General features: G+C 34.2%; 4 protein-coding genes across 6 annotated transcripts; 1 reads left to right on the top strand and 3 right to left on the bottom strand.

Annotated features, from left to right (window-relative positions):
• Nucleotides 1-4,920: 4,920 nt before the first annotated feature.
• On the bottom strand, nt 4,921-7,183 carry LOC108827925 (glycerophosphodiester phosphodiesterase GDPD3). 2 transcript variants are annotated; one of them, XM_018601443.2, is made up of 7 exons: nt 6,893-7,183; nt 6,637-6,824; nt 6,270-6,329; nt 5,893-6,171; nt 5,716-5,811; nt 5,370-5,566; nt 4,921-5,271 (listed from the first exon to the last, which is right to left on the bottom strand). In XM_018601443.2, the coding sequence occupies exons 1-7, from the start codon at nt 6,927-6,929 to the stop codon at nt 5,022-5,024; spliced, it is 1,107 nt and encodes a 368-aa protein (XP_018456945.1). In that variant the 5' UTR covers nt 6,930-7,183; the 3' UTR covers nt 4,921-5,021. The 2 variants fall into 2 exon arrangements, with proteins under 2 accessions (XP_018456945.1, XP_056849647.1); XM_056993667.1 differs by having other exon boundaries at nt 6,637-6,815; nt 6,893-7,177.
• Nucleotides 7,184-7,633: 450 nt separating this feature from the next.
• Nucleotides 7,634-10,921, bottom strand: LOC108827924 (casein kinase 1-like protein 8). Of its 2 annotated transcripts, none has more exons than XM_018601441.2 (13): nt 10,307-10,921; nt 10,181-10,221; nt 10,025-10,094; nt 9,782-9,930; nt 9,530-9,696; nt 9,380-9,441; nt 9,234-9,297; nt 9,066-9,150; nt 8,852-8,978; nt 8,676-8,761; nt 8,533-8,596; nt 8,255-8,406; nt 7,634-8,170 (listed from the first exon to the last, which is right to left on the bottom strand). In XM_018601441.2, exons 1-13 carry the CDS (start codon nt 10,380-10,382, stop codon nt 7,865-7,867), a joined length of 1,449 nt encoding a protein of 482 aa, XP_018456943.2. In that variant the 5' UTR covers nt 10,383-10,921; the 3' UTR covers nt 7,634-7,864. The 2 variants fall into 2 exon arrangements, with proteins under 2 accessions (XP_018456943.2, XP_018456944.2); XM_018601442.2 differs by having other exon boundaries at nt 7,634-8,167.
• Nucleotides 10,922-13,858: 2,937 nt separating this feature from the next.
• LOC108828327 (malate dehydrogenase 1, cytoplasmic) lies at nt 13,859-15,901 on the top strand. Its single transcript, XM_018601983.2, has 7 exons — nt 13,859-14,048; nt 14,238-14,396; nt 14,493-14,668; nt 14,750-15,027; nt 15,110-15,245; nt 15,332-15,443; nt 15,544-15,901. Exons 1-7 carry the CDS (start codon nt 13,874-13,876, stop codon nt 15,636-15,638), a joined length of 1,131 nt encoding a protein of 376 aa, XP_018457485.2. The 5' UTR covers nt 13,859-13,873; the 3' UTR covers nt 15,639-15,901.
• A 518-nt stretch (nt 15,902-16,419) lies between these two features.
• LOC108826070 (probable inorganic phosphate transporter 1-6) lies at nt 16,420-18,252 on the bottom strand. The gene is made up of 2 exons (XM_018599447.1): nt 18,228-18,252; nt 16,420-17,982 (listed from the first exon to the last, which is right to left on the bottom strand). Exon 2 carries the CDS (start codon nt 17,950-17,952, stop codon nt 16,420-16,422), a length of 1,533 nt encoding a protein of 510 aa, XP_018454949.1. The 5' UTR covers nt 17,953-17,982; nt 18,228-18,252.
• Between the last annotated feature and the right edge of the window lie 465 nt (nt 18,253-18,717).

Below are 18,717 nucleotides of genomic sequence, written 5' to 3'. Positions count from 1 at the left end.
TAGAGAGAAGTATATTATATGTTTAGATAATTGACAAACTTATTTTTTGAAGATTGTAAGAGTGGTTCAAGTGAAGTGATGACACATATCATACCATATAAGCTATAATGATTCTTAAATAAGATATAAAGGATATTTCATTCCTATAGTTGGTTATGTAATATTTTACGATGATCAACTATATATTTTTAAATTGTATACCTTATTTTCTTATGATAATAGTATCACACTTTTTGGTGCACATGAACATGATATGATGTAATTGATTTTTATATTTTTATTTTCTTCTTTTTGAAATAATTATAATATTATTTTTAAGAAATTTAATTGTACATTTATTGGTATATTATTAAAAATCTGAGTTAAAATATAGTGAATAATATTCAATAGAATATTTCGATTGTATTTAGTTTATATGACTAATTATTTTATTATTTTTAATATCAAAATTTTTTTATCCATAAATGTAACATTTATTTAATCATAACTTAATTGCAAACAAGTAACAGATATCTATCTAATAGATTATTTTCTGCACTTAAAAATAAATTTGATTTGATGATGATTTTAATTTTTCATTTATTTAATTCTGTTCTTATAAAAAATTAAATAAAAGTCAACTTACATAAAAAATGTTATTTTATTTCGATTTTTTACAGCAACACAACATACTCATATAAACTCTGTAAACCAAACCGGGGGTTCTACATCCATATGGAAGAGAAAAGACGATTTCTTTCTTGCATTGCGTGCTAGATTATCGGTCTTTGTGTCATGCGTCCGTGATACATGGTTGATCGTTGAAGTATATATAAACTATTTTACTATAGTTGTTGATAAAAATCTAATAAACTATTATAAATGAGAAAATATATCAGACTGTTTATTTAGAGAATATATAAAAAATACTAGTGTTTTTAATAAAATTTTGTTAAACAAATTTAAATATTTTATTACAGATGAAAATAACTCGCATGGGTTAAAATCTAGTTAAAAACTAAAAAACACTTAGTCAGAAATTTAAATAGAGAAAGTATAAATAAATATTTAGTAGGTATTTTTTATGTTTATCCCATTTTTTAAAGACCAACTATGATTTTAGATTACCGGCGCGTGCATAAAAATTTCACATAGCTAAATATTCAGTGTTTTATGGAAAAGAATAAGATTCAAGGTTCATTGGTGTTTTAGCCTTATCAATGGCCAAATTCAATGTGCTTATATCGTATTATTCTATTAGAGATTGACTCATGCACACTGCCTGTTGTTGGTCAGTGGTGTTTATATATATTGCTTCTTTTATATACGTTTTAATGATAGTATTTTATTATTTTAAAAATAAAAATTAATTTTTGTAATTTTGTTGTGTTAACTCACGATGATTAAAATGGTTTTAGACTTTTAATAGTGCCTTTAAAAGCATAATTATTTTAAAATAATCAGACTATAGTTTGACCCTCTTCATATTGATCATAATTTATTTTAAAAACTTTTTGTTATTAAAATAAGATGATCCTCTTTTAATTTCCCGTGTATATGTGATGGAAATACCCACAGTTGAATTTTTTTTAAAAAGGAAATACCCATAATCACAATTGTTTATATAAATTTAAACCAAATTTAAAATGAAAAGGGAGTAATTATTAATGTTTTCATGAATCGATATTAGAGGACCAATAAAATATTTTCTAAAAATATAAAAATACCAAAAGCGATATAGGTAATTAAACCGGTAATACATATGTTGATAATAGAGAACCATACTAGGATCATTCCAACAAATATAAAACTACCTAAAACAATTTAAGTAGTCAGACAGAAAATATATACTACCTAAAACAATTTAAGTATTCAGACAGAAAATATATACTACCTAATACAATATTCTTATCTTTGGATGACATGTCTCATCTGTCCTTGTAGGATTTTAAGGGGCTGTGGTATTTTGTATATAAATATGGAGCTTAGGTTCATCTTAGTTAAAAAGCAGCACATATAAGTGAAAAACTTTTGAGATCTAGTTTTATGTATTGTGTTTTTTCTATTCCATCAAACTTATCAGGGATTAGATTTTATTATGAATCTTGTATTAACATATGCTTTTTATAATTGTAATAGATAAGTTTGATGTTGTGGGGTTTTACCATATTCCATTTGATTGTATTGGTGGTTATATTTTATTCTGTTATACTCTCATATTGGAACTAAAAAAGCAAATTTCTAGTTCCTATGAAATTAAAACAGAATAAAATTTAATCACTAAAAAGATTGAATGGAATAACATAAATCCACACAACATCAAACTGATCGATTAGAACAATAAAAATAAATTGCACATTATTACGTGATTCGGTATGAAATCTAATCATTGATTTGATTGAATAGAATAGCGTATATCCACACGACATCAAACTGGATGTCAATAGTTTTTCATTTATACGTGTTGTTTTTCACTAAAATAAACATAAGATCCATATTTGTATAAAATCTCCCAACGCCACTTAAAACCTCAGAAGGACAGACGATAAGGCGTCATTCAAAGATAAGACAACTAATTTATTAATGTTAAGTGGTATTTTTTATTTTGACTACCTAAATTGTATTTGATATCTTATATTTATTTATTACCTATTTGACTTGCTAAATGGTTTTGGTGTCGCTTATTTCAATTTTTTTTTTTAAAAATAAAGGTTAATTTAGATTTTAATGCATTTCAAAAAATCATAGTTAAATACTCTTACTAAGAGAAAGTAAATTATGTGTTGTACCAACAAAATTATAAAATGTATTTTAAACTGAAGGTTTTTAAATATTTTATATAAATTTTCAGGTAAACTTAAAATTTAAATAGAGTAACTATTAATATTTTTCATGAATTGATATTAGAGGACAAATAATTTTTTTTCCAAAAAGTATAAAAAATGTCAAGAGCGATATAGCTAGTCAACCGGTAATAGATATAATGATAAAATAGGACCATAATAGGATTATTTTAAAAAAATATAAAACTACCTAAAAAATGTAACTAGTCAAATAGAAAATATTTACTTAACATAAAACGATCAATAGACTTATCTTTGAATTACATGCCTCGTCTGTTCTTATATGGTTTAAAGGCGATATGGTATTTTTATATAAATATTGAGCTTAGGTTTATTTTAGTGAAAAAACAGCACATGCATCTTACATGTGTTCTTTAAGTTGGTGATAAAAAAAACAACACATGCAAATGAAAAAAATTGAGCTCCAACTTGATATAGTGTGTGTTTTTTTGCTATTCATTCAAACTTATCAGGGATATATATTTTATTCTGAATCTCTTAGTTACATGCACTTTTTTATAGTTATATTAGATAAGTTTGATGTTGTGGGGTTTTACGATATTCCATTTAATTGTATTGGTGATTATATTTTATTTTGTTATACTCTCGTATTTGAACTAAAAAACAAATTACATGTTCCTATGAGATTATAACAGAATAAAATCACTGAAATGATTGAATGAAATAGCGTAAATCCACATGATATCAAACTGATTTATTATAACTATAAAAACAAATTGCAAACTACTATGGGATTCAGTATCAAATCTAATCATCGATATGATTGAATAGAATAGCATATATCCACATGACGTCAAACTGGAAGTCAATAATTTTTCATTTATATGTGCTGGTTTTCACTAAAATAAACATAAGATCGATATTTGTATAAAATTTTCCAATACACCTTAAACCCCTAGAAGGATGGACTCTGATACATCATTCAAAGATAAGTAAATTGATTTCTTTTTGTTAAGTACATATTTTTCATTCTGACTGCCTAAATCGATTTGTGTAGTTTTATATTTGTTAGAAAGAACATGTAAGATCATCTAATATCAAATTATGTATTACCTTTTTTACTTTCTAAATACTCATTTCATATTTTTTTAAAAAATTTAGTTTAGATTTTTAATGCAATTTTCAAAAAAAAACTCTTACTAAGAGAAAATAAATTATGTGGTGTACCATAAGAATATAATAAATTTTAAGCTCTATTTTATATAAAGTTTAAGTTACATTTAAAATGAAAAGGGGGTAGCTATTAATGTTTTCATGAATTAGTATTAGAATACCAATAAAAACATGTTCCAAAAAAATTTAAAAGGTCAACAGCGATATAGCTAATCAAACCGATAATACATATATTGGTAATAGAGGACCAAAATAGGATCTTACCAACAAAAATAAAACTACTTAAAAAAATTAAGTAGTCAAACAGAAAATATATACTTAACATAAAGAGATCAATAGACTTATCTTTGAAATAATATGACTTGCATGTCCTTATAGGGTTTAAAGAGATTGTGTAGTTTTATATAAATATGGATCATAGGTATATTTTAGTGAAAAAGCAGCGCATACAAATGAATTTTTTTGAGATCTATTTTGACATAGTGTGCTTTTTTCTATTCCATTCAAACTTATCGTGGCTTAAATTATATGTTGCTTTGTAATCTCATGTCCAATAAATGAAATAAATATCAGCTAATTGTTGCATTTTAAAAAAAAACTTATATATGCATGAGTTTAGAACAATTAACCTTATATTCATTTATGTACATTTGAACTTAATTTTTTTCATTTGATTTTAGAGAATTCATCTGTTTATTTAGAGAATATAAATGAAATATATGCATGAGTTTATAAAAGATAACAAAAGATATCAATCTGTTTATTTAGCGAATATATAACAAATAAAATATGCATTCAATATTGAAAAAAAAATATTATAATTTGTCAAAAAAATAATAAATATTATTATTTTCAAAGTTTAAAAAGTATATGTATCAGCGAATTGGCGGACAAACATCTAGTTAATATTAAAACCGCCTAATTAACGAGTCTATTTCACATCAGATAAAATTGGAAGTAAAAAGAAAATATTAGCAAGGTCCTTGCCGAAGAATGACACGCACAAATAGAAAAAATGTAGTAAGAAATAGTCTATTTACAAGCCGAATAATTAACTCAAAAACTTCATTGTTGAACAAATAAAGTAGTCTTTGGTACGAACTTTGTTAAGATAGCGATCGCATCACTAGAAATCTTCACCTTTTTACTCTCCTCTCCGAGCAGAATCAGACACTTTCTTCCATCGTCTTCTTCATCATCTTCCTCATTCCTAGCCTCGATACTGGCGATAGCTTCAGAGATCTCCATGACCATATCAACGATCACTCCCTCCACACCCATCAGATATTGTAAGTAAACCACTTCCACGACATTGCTGAAATTTTTAATGATAATACATTTCAGGATAAAATAGAGGAGGCTAGAGATATAAGAACACAATATGAAACCAAAAGGATGTTTATTTCTGTGTACTTAAGCTGGCCATAGGATATAAGTGAAAGTTTTGAGTCCTTGACTAGAGTGACTGCGTTGGGGGTTCTTAATATGGCCTTAACCTCGGAAACAATCCCTTGCAAACCGCCTTCTTTGCAAATCTTGATGGCTTCGTCCAGTGAGTTCCTTCTTACATCCGCATAGATCTCACATCCTCCATTTGTTAAGAAGAATACCTAAACGTATATATGCATTTCAATAAATAACTAAACCACGTAAAAGATTAAGCCTCAATTATTTCAAACTTCAGTTTCTGGTTCGAAGTCACTGATCGATGGGATAATGGTATGGATTAGAGAAAAGGAAACTAAAGAAGCAATATTACAGGATAGGTCATTTGCAATTTCCTGATGAGTCGAGCCGCATCAGGATGAAAGCTCGAGAAGATTATGGGCCGGTTATCTGCATGCTCATCCACAACCTGTTCAATAACAGATTTATCTACCAAAGCAACACAACAAAACCAAAAATCAGATGAGTGAAGAATATGTTTTTTTTTTACGTTCAAGATGTTTTCAAGAGTTTGACGTAACTCTTCTTCTCCATACACAACATTATCATCGAATTTGAGCTCGATATTGAATCCTTGAGAGCGTTTAACTTTTACAAAGGCATCTTTAAGGGTGCACAAAGGATCATCCTTAACGACTTTCCACTGAAAGATTCTTCCATCTTTTGTCTTTCTGAACATAGGATTCACATTTGCACCATCCTTTTGGGGTCCATAAGAGATAAATTCATGTAAGGCCATTTCCGTTACTCTTTTCTCAATGATGACTCCCTGAAAAATTTAATGCCAACTTTGCTAATCAGAACAAAAAAAAATTACCAGTAACAAGATTATTTGTGTGGAAAATAAAGTTAATGGGAAAACCTAACCTGTTCTTGCGTGAAGATAAAGTTATCATGGAAAATTATAGGACAGCCATCTCTTGTCACCTACAAAAATAGTTACATTCCTTATATAGATGTCGTCATTGTTTCAAACGCAAGTTTATGCAATTTGCACTTATTTTCAAAATAAATGTTCCACACGAAATTTTAAATGTTTTTGCAAATGGAGTTTCTCCTTTCATTTTTTGTTTAGTGTTTGTGTTGGGAATTTGTGCTTGGCGTTTACATTTACGATTTTAAAAGCAATGCATTTTAACACTAAAACTTGTGGTTTGAATTTACCTGTGGTTTGTTGTTATTTTCTTGTAAAACAAAAACAAATTATGAAGATATTCTAGGTAAAAATCCAAACCTGGACATCAAACTCAACAAAGTCAATAGGAAAATCTGCCGCAACATTGAAAGAAAGAATAGAATTTTCTTTGATTGATTTCATTTTTTCGTCCGGAGATTGAAGCATGTTCATCCCAAATCCCCTATGACCCATTACGACAAATTTAGGGAAAAGAAATGCCTCCTGCTTCTTATCATCTTCAACACCTAAAACCAAATATTAGGAACTTGTGTTGTAATAAAGGTGCATTTTCAAGAATTCTTTTTATTAATACCTGTTGACAACTTGGAAGAAGATACCGACAAGGCCATAGTCTCGAGAGCAGTGTTCAACTTCTTTAACCCTCAAAACTTAAAGTTTACAAAAGAAATGTTTGTGAATGGAAGAATCAGAAGGAATCTCCATAGTGACAAGACAAAAATATTCCATTCGATACAAAAGAAGAGTCTAGAGATCGAATGGAATAATACATTCGCGGAATCTTCAACCTTTTTCTTGCGTCGAGAAGAACTTTTGTTGATTTTTGAGGTGAATTCTGTTCTCTCTGATTATTTTGATATCTTTTGTTGTGTCTTTTTCTGGACGATTCTATCTGGTTCGCCATTTATAGGACAGATGGAGACGGTTTAATTTAGACAAGTGGATAGATAGATACGTAGTAACATGTTAATTTTATTTTTAGGTAGCTTCTTCTTCCTTTTTGGTTTAGATTAAACAATTTATTTTCTTCTAAATCTAATCTACCCAATAAAGATGGAAGGGCAAAAACGAGAATTTCTGCATCCATACACTATTTTGAATGAATTTGATAAAAATAAAAGAAATTAAATTATTTAACTAAATGATTCTCCCTCCCTCTTGTTCGGTTTTAAATGACGTTTTTGAAACTATTTGTTTTGTTTCCAATATATGACCTTTTTCCAGAAAACTATGCAAAATATAATATCACAGACTTTTGTTTACCATTTTCCTCATCATAAAAAGTAGTATCTATTTATCTTTATATCGGTATCCCTTATTTTTGCAGATATAAAGTTTTTGCCTTCGTTTTTATATATCTATAAATGATAAAACTGTAAGTATTATCATAACAAAAACCATATATTTATCACATACAGTTTTTTTAGTCAAATGACGTTCGTTTTATTCCTTAAATTAGGAAACCACGCAAAGTAGCCATAGAAAATGTCACAGTTTGACCCACTCATTCATCGTAAAGGTAGGCCCATAGAAATGTCACAGCTTCTCACTTCCTCTTCCCATTCCCTATGGTGAGTAGCTCAAAGTTCTGGAGCGTGATGTCACGAGCGGTCCTCGATGGCGCAGCTCTGGAAAATGAAGAAGACGATGGTCTAGTAGTGGTCGGGTCAGGAACATGCTGAGTCCTTTGAGCGGTTGAGGAACGCCCATTGTTTGGAACAACTCTGCTCGAGCGGCTCTCTGTGAAGTCAGCTGAAGAAGTAGCTCGAACGCTCGAAACAATGGCGGCTTTTCTTGAAGAGCTTGCGTGTCTTGTTGAAGAGATTGGTCTTTCTATTCTCTCGTAGTTCTGCTAACCGAGAAGGATTGTATTGTTTTAAAAGTATTTCGAGAGCATTTATGAGAAGATTTTGATAATGTTTTAAAGATGACTCACTGGTGTTGTTGTGTCCTTTGATGATGCTAATACATTCTCTGAGGTTCTTGGTCTAGATCTATCAGTTTGAACCGCACCGCTTCCTGAGCCATTTCTTCTAGCATATGCCTCTAAAAAAGCACCCGAGAATCTCTCACGGCTGTCTTGTCCAGCTGTATACAATAAACAAATAAACTATGAGAAGAGAATGTGCAGCAGCAAACAATGTCTTTAACATCAGTATTCAATCAATAGATTCTCTCATATGATCTAACAACAGAGCTTAAGGAGGGGCTTACCTGAAGGTTTTTCTGGTCTCTCGGCAGAAGGCACAGGGGGATTCAGAGCTGGTCTGAGGCTTGACTGTTTAAACACAGAGACAATAGTGAGGGTTTGTTTGATAGTATGCTCTCTAGAGGAATTGAAAATGATTGTTACTTACTCTTGGTTTGGAGCTGGAGCTGGAGCTTGAACCGAACTGTGGATACTTCAAGATTGTCCAATCAAATACATAGTCAAACTGATAACCTGCAAATATATATAACATTTAAAAAAAAAAATCTTTTACTTTTTGTGTGTTTATGTGAAAATATTAAAGCATAAGTAGTTTTCCCCCACCTTCTCGGATGAACAGATCCCTGAAAAGCCTCTTTAGGTATGGATAATCTGGTTTGTCTTCAAACCGCAATGATCGTACATAGAGAAAGTATGATGTGAACTCAGGTGGAAAGGATTTACAGAGAACCTGTCAATGGAGATATAAATTGCATCTTTTGATAAATAAATAACACTTCAAGTAGCTACAGTTGCAAACAGATTAGAAAATAATTACCTCAACGGGTGTAAGTCTTTTCTTTTCGCTGATCTTGTCATACTTCTGCTTTTTTGTACCCGCGCGAAGGCCTTGCCAAGGCAGACTAGCGAGAAGAAACAGAGGGTAAGGTGAAATGGAAACCAAATAAAAGTAAATGGGAAGCAGATATATATATATATATTATACCTTCCACGAAGAAAATACATAAGCACATAGCCAAGGGATTCCAAATCATCCCTCCTACTTTGCTCTGCGCAAGAGATATCTCATTTTAGAAAAGTTCACAATATAAACGGAAGTATACAAGAGTAAAGAGCAAACAACACACTCACCAATACCAAGATGAGTGTTAACACTTGCATATCGAGCTGTTCCAGTAAGATTCTTGTTTTCTCTAACAAAAAAAAAAGAAATATCTCTCAGTATTCCTTCTATTCTAATTTATAACATTCCTAAATGTAACTGCAGCATAATATATGTACCTGTAGGGAATGTGCCTATGAGTTTGAAGATCTCTGTACTTTTTGGCAAGCCCGTAGTCGATAATGTACACATGGTTTGCTTTGCGTGCAAGACCCATCAGAAAGTTATCTGGCTTAATATCACGATGAAGAAACCCCCGGACATGCATATACTCAACTCGATTTAACTAAAACATATTAGAAAAAAACACAAAAATAAGTAAAGCAAATGTAATAACTCCAAGAGAAGAGAAGAATAAATTCATTTCATACCATCTGATCAGCGAGCATTAGAACAGTCTTTAGATTGAACCTCCGACTGCAATAATTAAACAAATCCTCCAGGCTAGGCCCCAGAAGATCAATCACCATGCAGTTGTATTCACCTTCGACCCCGTACCATTTCAGGTGTGGAATACCAGCTTTTCCACCAACAACAACAAGTGTAAGACATTATGATTAAAAAAACATTAAAAAAAGGAATGAAGACACAAAAGACAAAAAAAAGGAACTTACTTCCTCCTTGAAGGAGCATATAGAGCTTTGACTCATAATGAAGTTGAGGATGCCTCGCCCGCGCAGGTTCCTAGCACAAAACACACACAAAATCTTAATCAACACTGACAAAAAAAAAAGGAAGATAATAATAGTCAAAACGTTTGAGTGACTTACAAGCTTCACAGCAACTTCGTCTCCAGTTTGCACATTCTTACCTAAACAAAAAACAAAACAAGTTACTACTAAAAAAAGAAAACTTGAGAGATTCCCACCACAAAAGAAGAACACTCTCAGTAATACCTAGAAAGAGTTCACCGAATGATCCGCTTCCGAGTTTACGTCCCAGCTTGTACTTGCCACCAACCACACGATCCATAGTTTCGATCAGAAAAAAAAAAGTCGCCTCCTTTATTCGATCAATCTCACCCTAATTCCCCCTCGAATCAGACCAGATAATCCAGATCTTCAACTGTGCTATCCCCTAGCTCGATTGAATCTATAAACCCCCAACTAAGATTCGAATCAAGTAAAAGCCCTAATCGCTGAATTGATCGAAAGTAATCGAATTTGCGAATAATCAATCAATCACAAAGTAATCTAATTGATTGAGGAGCTACGCTTCTGCTAACTATAATAAATTTTACTCATTGACCACCATCGTCATTGAGGAATCTCTGATTCGGATCAGATTGAATGAGGAGAAAAAGGATAATGAAACGGAAGAGAATTGGGGGGAAGAAAAAAAAGGGTCTTCGGATTCGATTGTCGTCGACTGCTACGAGAAAACTGGATTGAGTATGTTTTTTGAAAAAGAGAAAAAACGAATTAGAGACGAAATCAAACGTTAGAAGAAACACGAGAGACGGCCTGACAGAGAGAGAGAGATTGCTGTCTTTCCTTATCCCTAATTTTTGTTTACTTTTGTTTTTATTTCTCCCAAACTTTTCTTTATTCTTCATTTGTGGGTTAATTATTATTTAATTAGAAAGTGGCCTCACCATTTTAAACTATATATACAGTATGAGATACTTATAATTTAGTTGACAAAAACAAATACTTATAATTTATTTTTAACATTGGTAGCTTTTTCAAAAAAAGAAAAAGATTAAACCTAGATCCGTCAAACACACAGATTTAACTTCCAATTGAAATATGCAAATGGATCAAATTACAGTAGTCCATATCGTATAAAATGAACAGAAAAATATAATTTAGTTTCGTATCACAGGTGGATCAAACTTCTCTAGCCCTTCTCTCTGCCATTGAGAACAAGCTCCTGTCAACATCGGTAGTTCATCTAAAAATGTTCTGTACATCTTTTATTAGCTACTGAAATTGTGAGGTTTGCTTATTTCATTCTCCCGGCAATAGCTTATTTTCGTTTTATTATCAACTAAAAGAAAATATATTTTTAATATAGTTCTCTATTATTTTCCTTCTTTTTTCACAATCATAAAGTCAAATAGTCGTATATTACTTGGTTGGGTTTCTTGGATTCTCCACGAATTGAATTCCCTTGTTTAACAAGAAAATTTTCAATAATTACTTGTAAAAAAAGAGTGCACCTGAACCGTGTCAAACATATATGTCAAACATATAATGACATGCATGTTTTACAAAGACAGCTATGAATTCGGTTTAAATATTAAGACACACATATAAAAATGTTAAACTACATTAAAGAGATTATATCCTAAAACTATCCTTTAAATATTATTCTTTTTTTGTTCAACTCCTTACAAATTTTTTTTTTTTTGCTAAACGGTAAATATCATTAATGAAAATGAAGGTTTGGTTACAAGTTAAATTAAAACCACAATATGCTGTTAAGCTCATTTGATCCTAGAGACCGCAAAAAATAAAAAATCTCTAGGATACACAAAGATTAATTTCAATCTCTTGTCGCAAGAACAAGCTTGAAATCAATACGCAATAAGAACAAGTAGAACAACAATATAATCACCCTAATCAAAGCGCTTCTTGATGTATCCGAACAAATCAGAGAAAGCAAGAGAATAGCTGGGAGAGGTTTAGCCGAGAACTCACCGAAGTGGCTCCGAGCAGGCATCGACGGAAGCGTCTGGCTTACGCCCCAGAGCTCCGCTGGAGGAGGACGCCGACCAACAAATCTTAGCTATCTCGACTGGAAGACAAAAGTTCAGACCAATAACAACGCTATTTACGCGGAAGCACAAGTCACGGTCAAGCGTGAACGGTACAACAGGCTCCCTCACCGTCCACGCGACACAGAGAATGCAGCAAAGACCACGGAAGAACAAAAGTCAAGCTGTCGGAGCTTTGAAGCAAGGACATGAAGCACGGAAGAAGATTTAACCCTTCTTGAAAACAAGCAGTTCAGAAGGCGATAGAGAACTCCACCTAAATGCACATGAGTCACCACATCGGGTTGTCCTCAAACCCTAGCAGACGACGCCGGTAGCAAAAATGGGAGATCAGACACACCACTGAAGGATGCCATGGCTGTTGTCTCTTGAACTAACCGAGAAGAAATTCCCGACGACAAGCCTCAGAGTCGAAAGAGGAGATAAGAGATGATGATGGAGGCAGCGTACTGGCCGAAACAGCGAAGGCACAACGTTTAACTGCTCCGACGAATCCTCCGGGCGAATCTGACCCAGATCCGCTCAAGATCAAACCCTAGATCTACTCACTTGACGATGCCTCCTTCTCAGATTCGACTAACCATGACCTCGCTATCTCTCCACGGAAGCTGAAGACACCCTCAGACACTGTTTTAAATCGTCAGATCCGGCCAAAACCCGACGAAGAACAGAGAAGATGAAGCAAAGAAGAAATGGGGAGATCGAATCACAAGAAGGGAGAGGCTGGACACGAGGGAGAAATGGGGTGGTGACCGACGGGAAGAGACCCTACGTCAGTCACCGGAGCGGAAACAGAGTGGTTGTGCCGAAGAAGAGGAAGATCTGGGGTAGAGAAGAAAAGAGAGAAAAGACTCTCTCACCTCTCTCTACTTTTTTTCATCCTTACAAAAAATTATATATTCCTAATATTATCTCCTGTCACACGGTTCATTGTTCATGTATAGACACGAAATATAATATATTATATAGAATTTACAATGAAAAGGTTTATTTTGATTTTCATTGTACAACAGTGTGATACGACCCCAAAATGAATGCAAAATATTGATCTATTTTCTAAAAAAAATGAGAGAAAAAAACAATACATATGAGAAAAAATCGAAAGAAAACGTATCTTTTGTATAATTACGATTAAGAAGTTGACATTAGTATTTTTGTAGTCTTTCTCTTCTATTTCTATTACACTTTTACATTTGTTTTCTTTTGCAGTATCTCTTACATTTCTTCATTTTAATTTTAATGCTATTTTCACCTCCGATATTTCCATTTCTAAAAGAATCTAGAGAAACTGCATCAAATAACCTTTAAAAACTTTAATTCACTCTATGCATATAGCAAAATAAGTGAAAATGTTGAATTTTTCAAAAAAAAATAAAATAAATAAGTGAAAAATGTTATGAATTTTATATTTTGTACAGAAATATAAGTAAAGTGACAAACAGAAAAAATATTTTATCTGCAATAAATATTTTTTCTGTATTAAGTTTTTTATTTAAATTGTATAATATATTATCTGTGTTAGAATTTAATGGTTAGATAACTTGTGATTTAGAAGAATTTTTTTGAAAAGGTGAATATTAAGCATGGATTGAGGCCTCTCAGCCCTACAAAAAGCTACAAAAGATTGTGGTTAAATATATGGGCTTATTTATGTCAACGTTGGGCCATTAAAGAAGCTTAAACGATAAACGTAATCTCCACGTTGGAGATATTCGACTGAATTGGCCGACGTGGCTAACACACCATGGATCTGAGCTTCATCATGACTAATAAATCAAACCTCAGCCCATCTTCACGCCTTCAAGCTCTTCTCTCTGCTACACTAACGACCCCTCTTCGTTCTTCCTCCGGCGATATTCTCACAAATCGATCACAGATGGCGAAGGATCCAGTTCGTGTTCTCGTCACTGGAGCTGCAGGTAACTTCACATCTCTCCGATCTAGTATCAGATCTCTGGTTTAGCGGCGAACTCTAACTTGATGTTTCGTATCGTCCGATCGTTGAATCATAGTGTAGTTCTCTAGCTCTTGAAATCTATTGGATCTAAGTATGTATTTGTTAGATCTAAGGATCGTATTCAAGTGTGTGTGTTTGTACGAATCTGCAGGACAAATCGGATACGCTCTTGTACCTATGATCGCAAGAGGAATCATGCTCGGGGCAGATCAGCCAGTGATCCTCCACATGCTTGATATCCCTCCTGCTGCTGAAGCTTTGAACGGTGTCAAAATGGAGTTGATCGATGCTGCTTTCCCTCTTCTCAAAGGTGCGTTTTGAGTTTTTTTTTGAGGTTATATTATTTAACTGTGGATCTTTTGTTTGTATGTACTCAGTGGCGTTTTTTTCTTTCTTCTCGTGACAGGTGTGGTGGCTACCACTGACGCCGTGGAAGGGTGTACTGGTGTGAACGTTGCAGTTATGGTTGGTGGTTTCCCGAGGAAGGAAGGAATGGAGAGGAAGGATGTCATGTCCAAGAACGTTTCCATTTACAAGTCCCAAGCTGCTGCTTTGGAGAAGCACGCCGCACCTAACTGCAAGGTGATGATGATGATGATGATGATGATGATGATGAGTCTTTTTTTTATTATTTTCTTATAGTTTCTGCTTTTTTTTTTGTAGGTTTTGGTTGTTGCAAACCCTGCAAACACCAACGCGTTGATCCTTAAGGAATTCGCACCGTCCATCCCCGAGAAGAACATCACTTGCTTGACGAGGCTTGACCACAACAGGGCCTTGGGACAGGTCTCTGAGAGGTTAAACGTGCCAGTCTCTGATGTCAAGAACGTGATTATCTGGGGAAACCACTCGTCGAGCCAGTACCCTGATGTGAACCACGCTAGCGTCAAGACTTCTTCTGGGGAGAAGCCAGTGCGTGAGCTTGTCAAGGACGACGAGTGGTAAATAAAAAAAAAATCTTTAAATCCCTCTTTTTAATTATCTCAATCTATACGATGTTTGTTAAAAGAGTAATGTATGTAGGTTGAATGGAGAGTTCATCACAACCGTTCAACAACGTGGAGCTGCTATTATCAAGGCCAGGAAGCTATCTAGTGCACTCTCTGCAGCTAGCTCAGCTTGTGACCATATCCGTGATTGGGTCCTTGGAACTCCCGAGGTTCTAATTCAATTTCGAACCAGTTGATTGTTTCTTTAACTAAATAAACTATAATAACTAAATATAATCTCTGTTTAATTTATCAGGGCACATTTGTTTCAATGGGTGTGTACTCAGACGGATCATACAACGTTCCATCTGGACTTATCTATTCTTTCCCTGTAACCTGCCGTAACGGAGAGTGGTCTATTGTCCAAGGTAGACTTATTTTTTCTCTTACCTAAGTATAAAAAAAATGTTTTTATGATTGCTGTTTTATGGAATGTTCTGGTGTGTGTTGTTTGCTGTTGTTTCCAAGGTTTACCGATCGATGAAGTGTCGAGGAAGAAGATGGATTTGACAGCAGAGGAGTTGAAGGAAGAGAAGGACCTTGCTTACTCATGCCTCTCTTAGACCGGTTTTTATCCTTGAAAGATGATAACGGAGCTTTGTTTCGAATAAGGATGCTTTGTTTATTAAAAATAAATACTTTGAATAACCTCATGAGGTTAGGAGCTGTACTTGTGTTTTCCAGTATTTTGAATCTTTGATCTCTTTCAGTCTGGGCTTTTGGCCGAAGTGTGCGGGTTTTATTTCGTTTTTTTTGGTCAAACTGTCCAAGATACAGTACATGGTTCATCCATGGATTTCATTGATAGGAAAATTCTCATGGACTATTTAATCAACTTCTATATAGCTAACCCATCTATAATACTATTGACCTTCCTATCAGTCTGTTTAAATATAAAATTGTCCGTTCAAAGTATCCAACGTGAAAACGTCACAACTTATGTTTTAATATATAGGAAGAACAATTTAGGATTCATATGATATATCTCGATACGAATATCGCCTTAATATACCTTTCTATTTTGTTGTATTTTTAATTTTCATGACTAACGATTTTATTAATAGCCGTATGGAAATTTTATTGGCCTAGAAAACATAATCAAATTTGATTGACAAAAGTGTGTTTTTTTGGCATTAGAAAGAAAAAGGAGGAAACACTCGATATCAATTTCGAATAGTTATTATCTTTTGAACTATTTGAATATGATAATAAAAGTAGGATAATTCGGAAGTAAACAAAAAATCTTTAGATTTAATTAAAAAACAAAATAAATATCCTAATAAAACATGATAATCAAGAGAAAATAAAACAAAAAACCAAAAGAAATCAAAACAATGAATTCTCCTAGATTTTCTCCGGTTGAGCTTCGCCGGAAAGCTCCTCAAGCGATTTTCCTTTAGGCTCCGGAACAAGAAACGTGAACAACAAGCCAACAAAACTGATTCCCGCCATGATCAGTAAGGTTACCCTCATCCCCACAGCCTTCACCAAAGCAGCAAAACCAAAAGAGCCAACCATTGCACCGGCTTTACCGGAAGCCGCAGAGATACCATGACAAGTAGACCTGAGCCTCGCTGGAAAAATCTCAGCCGGGACAATGAAAGTAGTTGCGTTAGGTCCGAAATTGCAGAAGAAAAACGTGAGAGTGTAGAGAATTATGAAACCGATTTGGTTATTCGGTAAGGTCCAATGGTGGTATGGTATGGCTAGACAAGTCAAGAAAACCGTCATCATGGAGAATCCAACAACCTGAATCTTGAACCGTCCCATCCAGTCGATTAAAAATACGGTCACCCAGTAACCAGGAACGGTGCCGCAAAGAGCAATTAGGGTTTGTGCCTTAGCGATCTTGTACAGCTCTTGGATTGCGTTCATTGTTTTCGCCGAGGGTAACCAACCAATGGTTGTGAAGATGTCTTTCTGGAAGAGGTTTTGGCTGTAGAAAGCAATGTCCAAGAGGAACCACGTGGTGGCTGTTCCTAGTAGGTGAAGTCCGTGACGTTGGAGGAATTTCTTGGAGAACAAGCCAAACTCGTCTGAAGAAACCCTAGCCAGGTCATGCTCCGCGGAAGCTGCTTCAATGTCTACATCGAGAACCTTGGACATATCCGAAGCCGCTTGCTCCGTGTTCTTAGCGACTAGAGCAGTGTAACGAGCCGTCTCAGGCATCTTTGCACGCCAGTAGTAAGTCAAGAGAGCCGGTACAGCGCCCAACATGAGAATGATCCTCCACACGTAATCTGCCTGCGGGACGGTCGAGGCGGACGGGTCGACCATATAGGCTGGAGACGGAAACTTATGGTCGAATATGGCAGACACGATTAACGAAACACACCCCGCGGCCAAGATCCCAAACCCTTGCATGGCGAAAACAGCCGCTACGAACGCGCCACGTGTACGTTTGTTGGCGTACTCGGACATGATGGTAGCCGAGAGAGGGTAGTCACCACCGATGCCAAACCCAAGCCAGAAGCGAAAGAAGCAGAGCGTGAACATGACGGTTTTGGGATCGCTGCCAAAGGAAAGACCAGAGCAAATCGAGCATAAGGTCATGATCACGAGAGTCAGGCCGTAGACTCTCTTACGGCCGAGCTTGTCACCGAGACACCCGAAGAATATCTGTCCGATAAACGTTCCGGCGAAGGCAACACCGCTCACGGCAGCAGAGATGCCGTCAGGGAGGCTTCCCGGAGAGGAGGAGCCAGGGTTGTGGTAGTAGATCCGGCCGAGGAGCTTCGTGACGAGAGATATCACAAAGAGATCGTATGAGTCCGTAAAGAAACCCATACCGGAGATTATAACCGTCGTCACGTGGAACCATGTAGCCTTTTTATTGTCAAGAGCTTTCAAGACGCTGCCTTGCTCTTTGTTCGCCATGTCGATTTTTTTCTCTCTTTTCTCCGCAGTCTGAAAACAGAACAAGTGAAGAAAAAATTGTTACAAATATAGGATTTGGACTTCGTGGGAATTTTGGTTTTAGAAAACAAACAATGTATCAACGAAACTACACCAAAAAATATATATACACAAAAGAGATTAAACACAGAAAGATCATGACATGGCTTCTCCGTGTTGAAACACCTGATAATAGTTGCAAACAAATATTATTTCGAAACAGAAGAATAATTAGGGACGGATGAGTGATTGATTACCAGCGAGGAATTGAGAGGCTTAAGAGTTTTGTATATATATTAGGGTTAGGCCCTTATATATATATATGAGAATACAATAGCATATTCTATTTGTATATGGGAATAGGATTAATCGCAAGCATAATGCCATTATTTAAAGTTTTTATTTTATTTTTGTTACTCCTGACGCATTCTATATTTTAAATTGTTATATATAAATCTATATGTGATAAATTCGGAAAGATTTTTGTTGATATCCGATGGTAAAATATTGTAACTGAGAATTATTCCTTTCAATATATCCCACCATACGGAACAAACTCTTAATTACCTCCAAATATATTAAAACAATACTCAAACCTAATTCGAGCTTTATAGATCAATCTTTTATTCAACTGTGAAGTTTTATTTTTAATTAAGAATATATCAATTTATTTATATTATTATTTGCAAATTGATTGATTTTTTCTCTAAGAGCTCCCACCTAAAAAGTTAGAGGGGTTACAATGTC

Source organism: Raphanus sativus, chromosome 9, assembly GCF_000801105.2.
Source record: "Raphanus sativus cultivar WK10039 chromosome 9, ASM80110v3, whole genome shotgun sequence".
NCBI classification, from domain to species: domain Eukaryota; kingdom Viridiplantae; phylum Streptophyta; class Magnoliopsida; order Brassicales; family Brassicaceae; genus Raphanus; species Raphanus sativus.
This window is presented reverse-complemented; position numbering and strand designations above follow the sequence as displayed.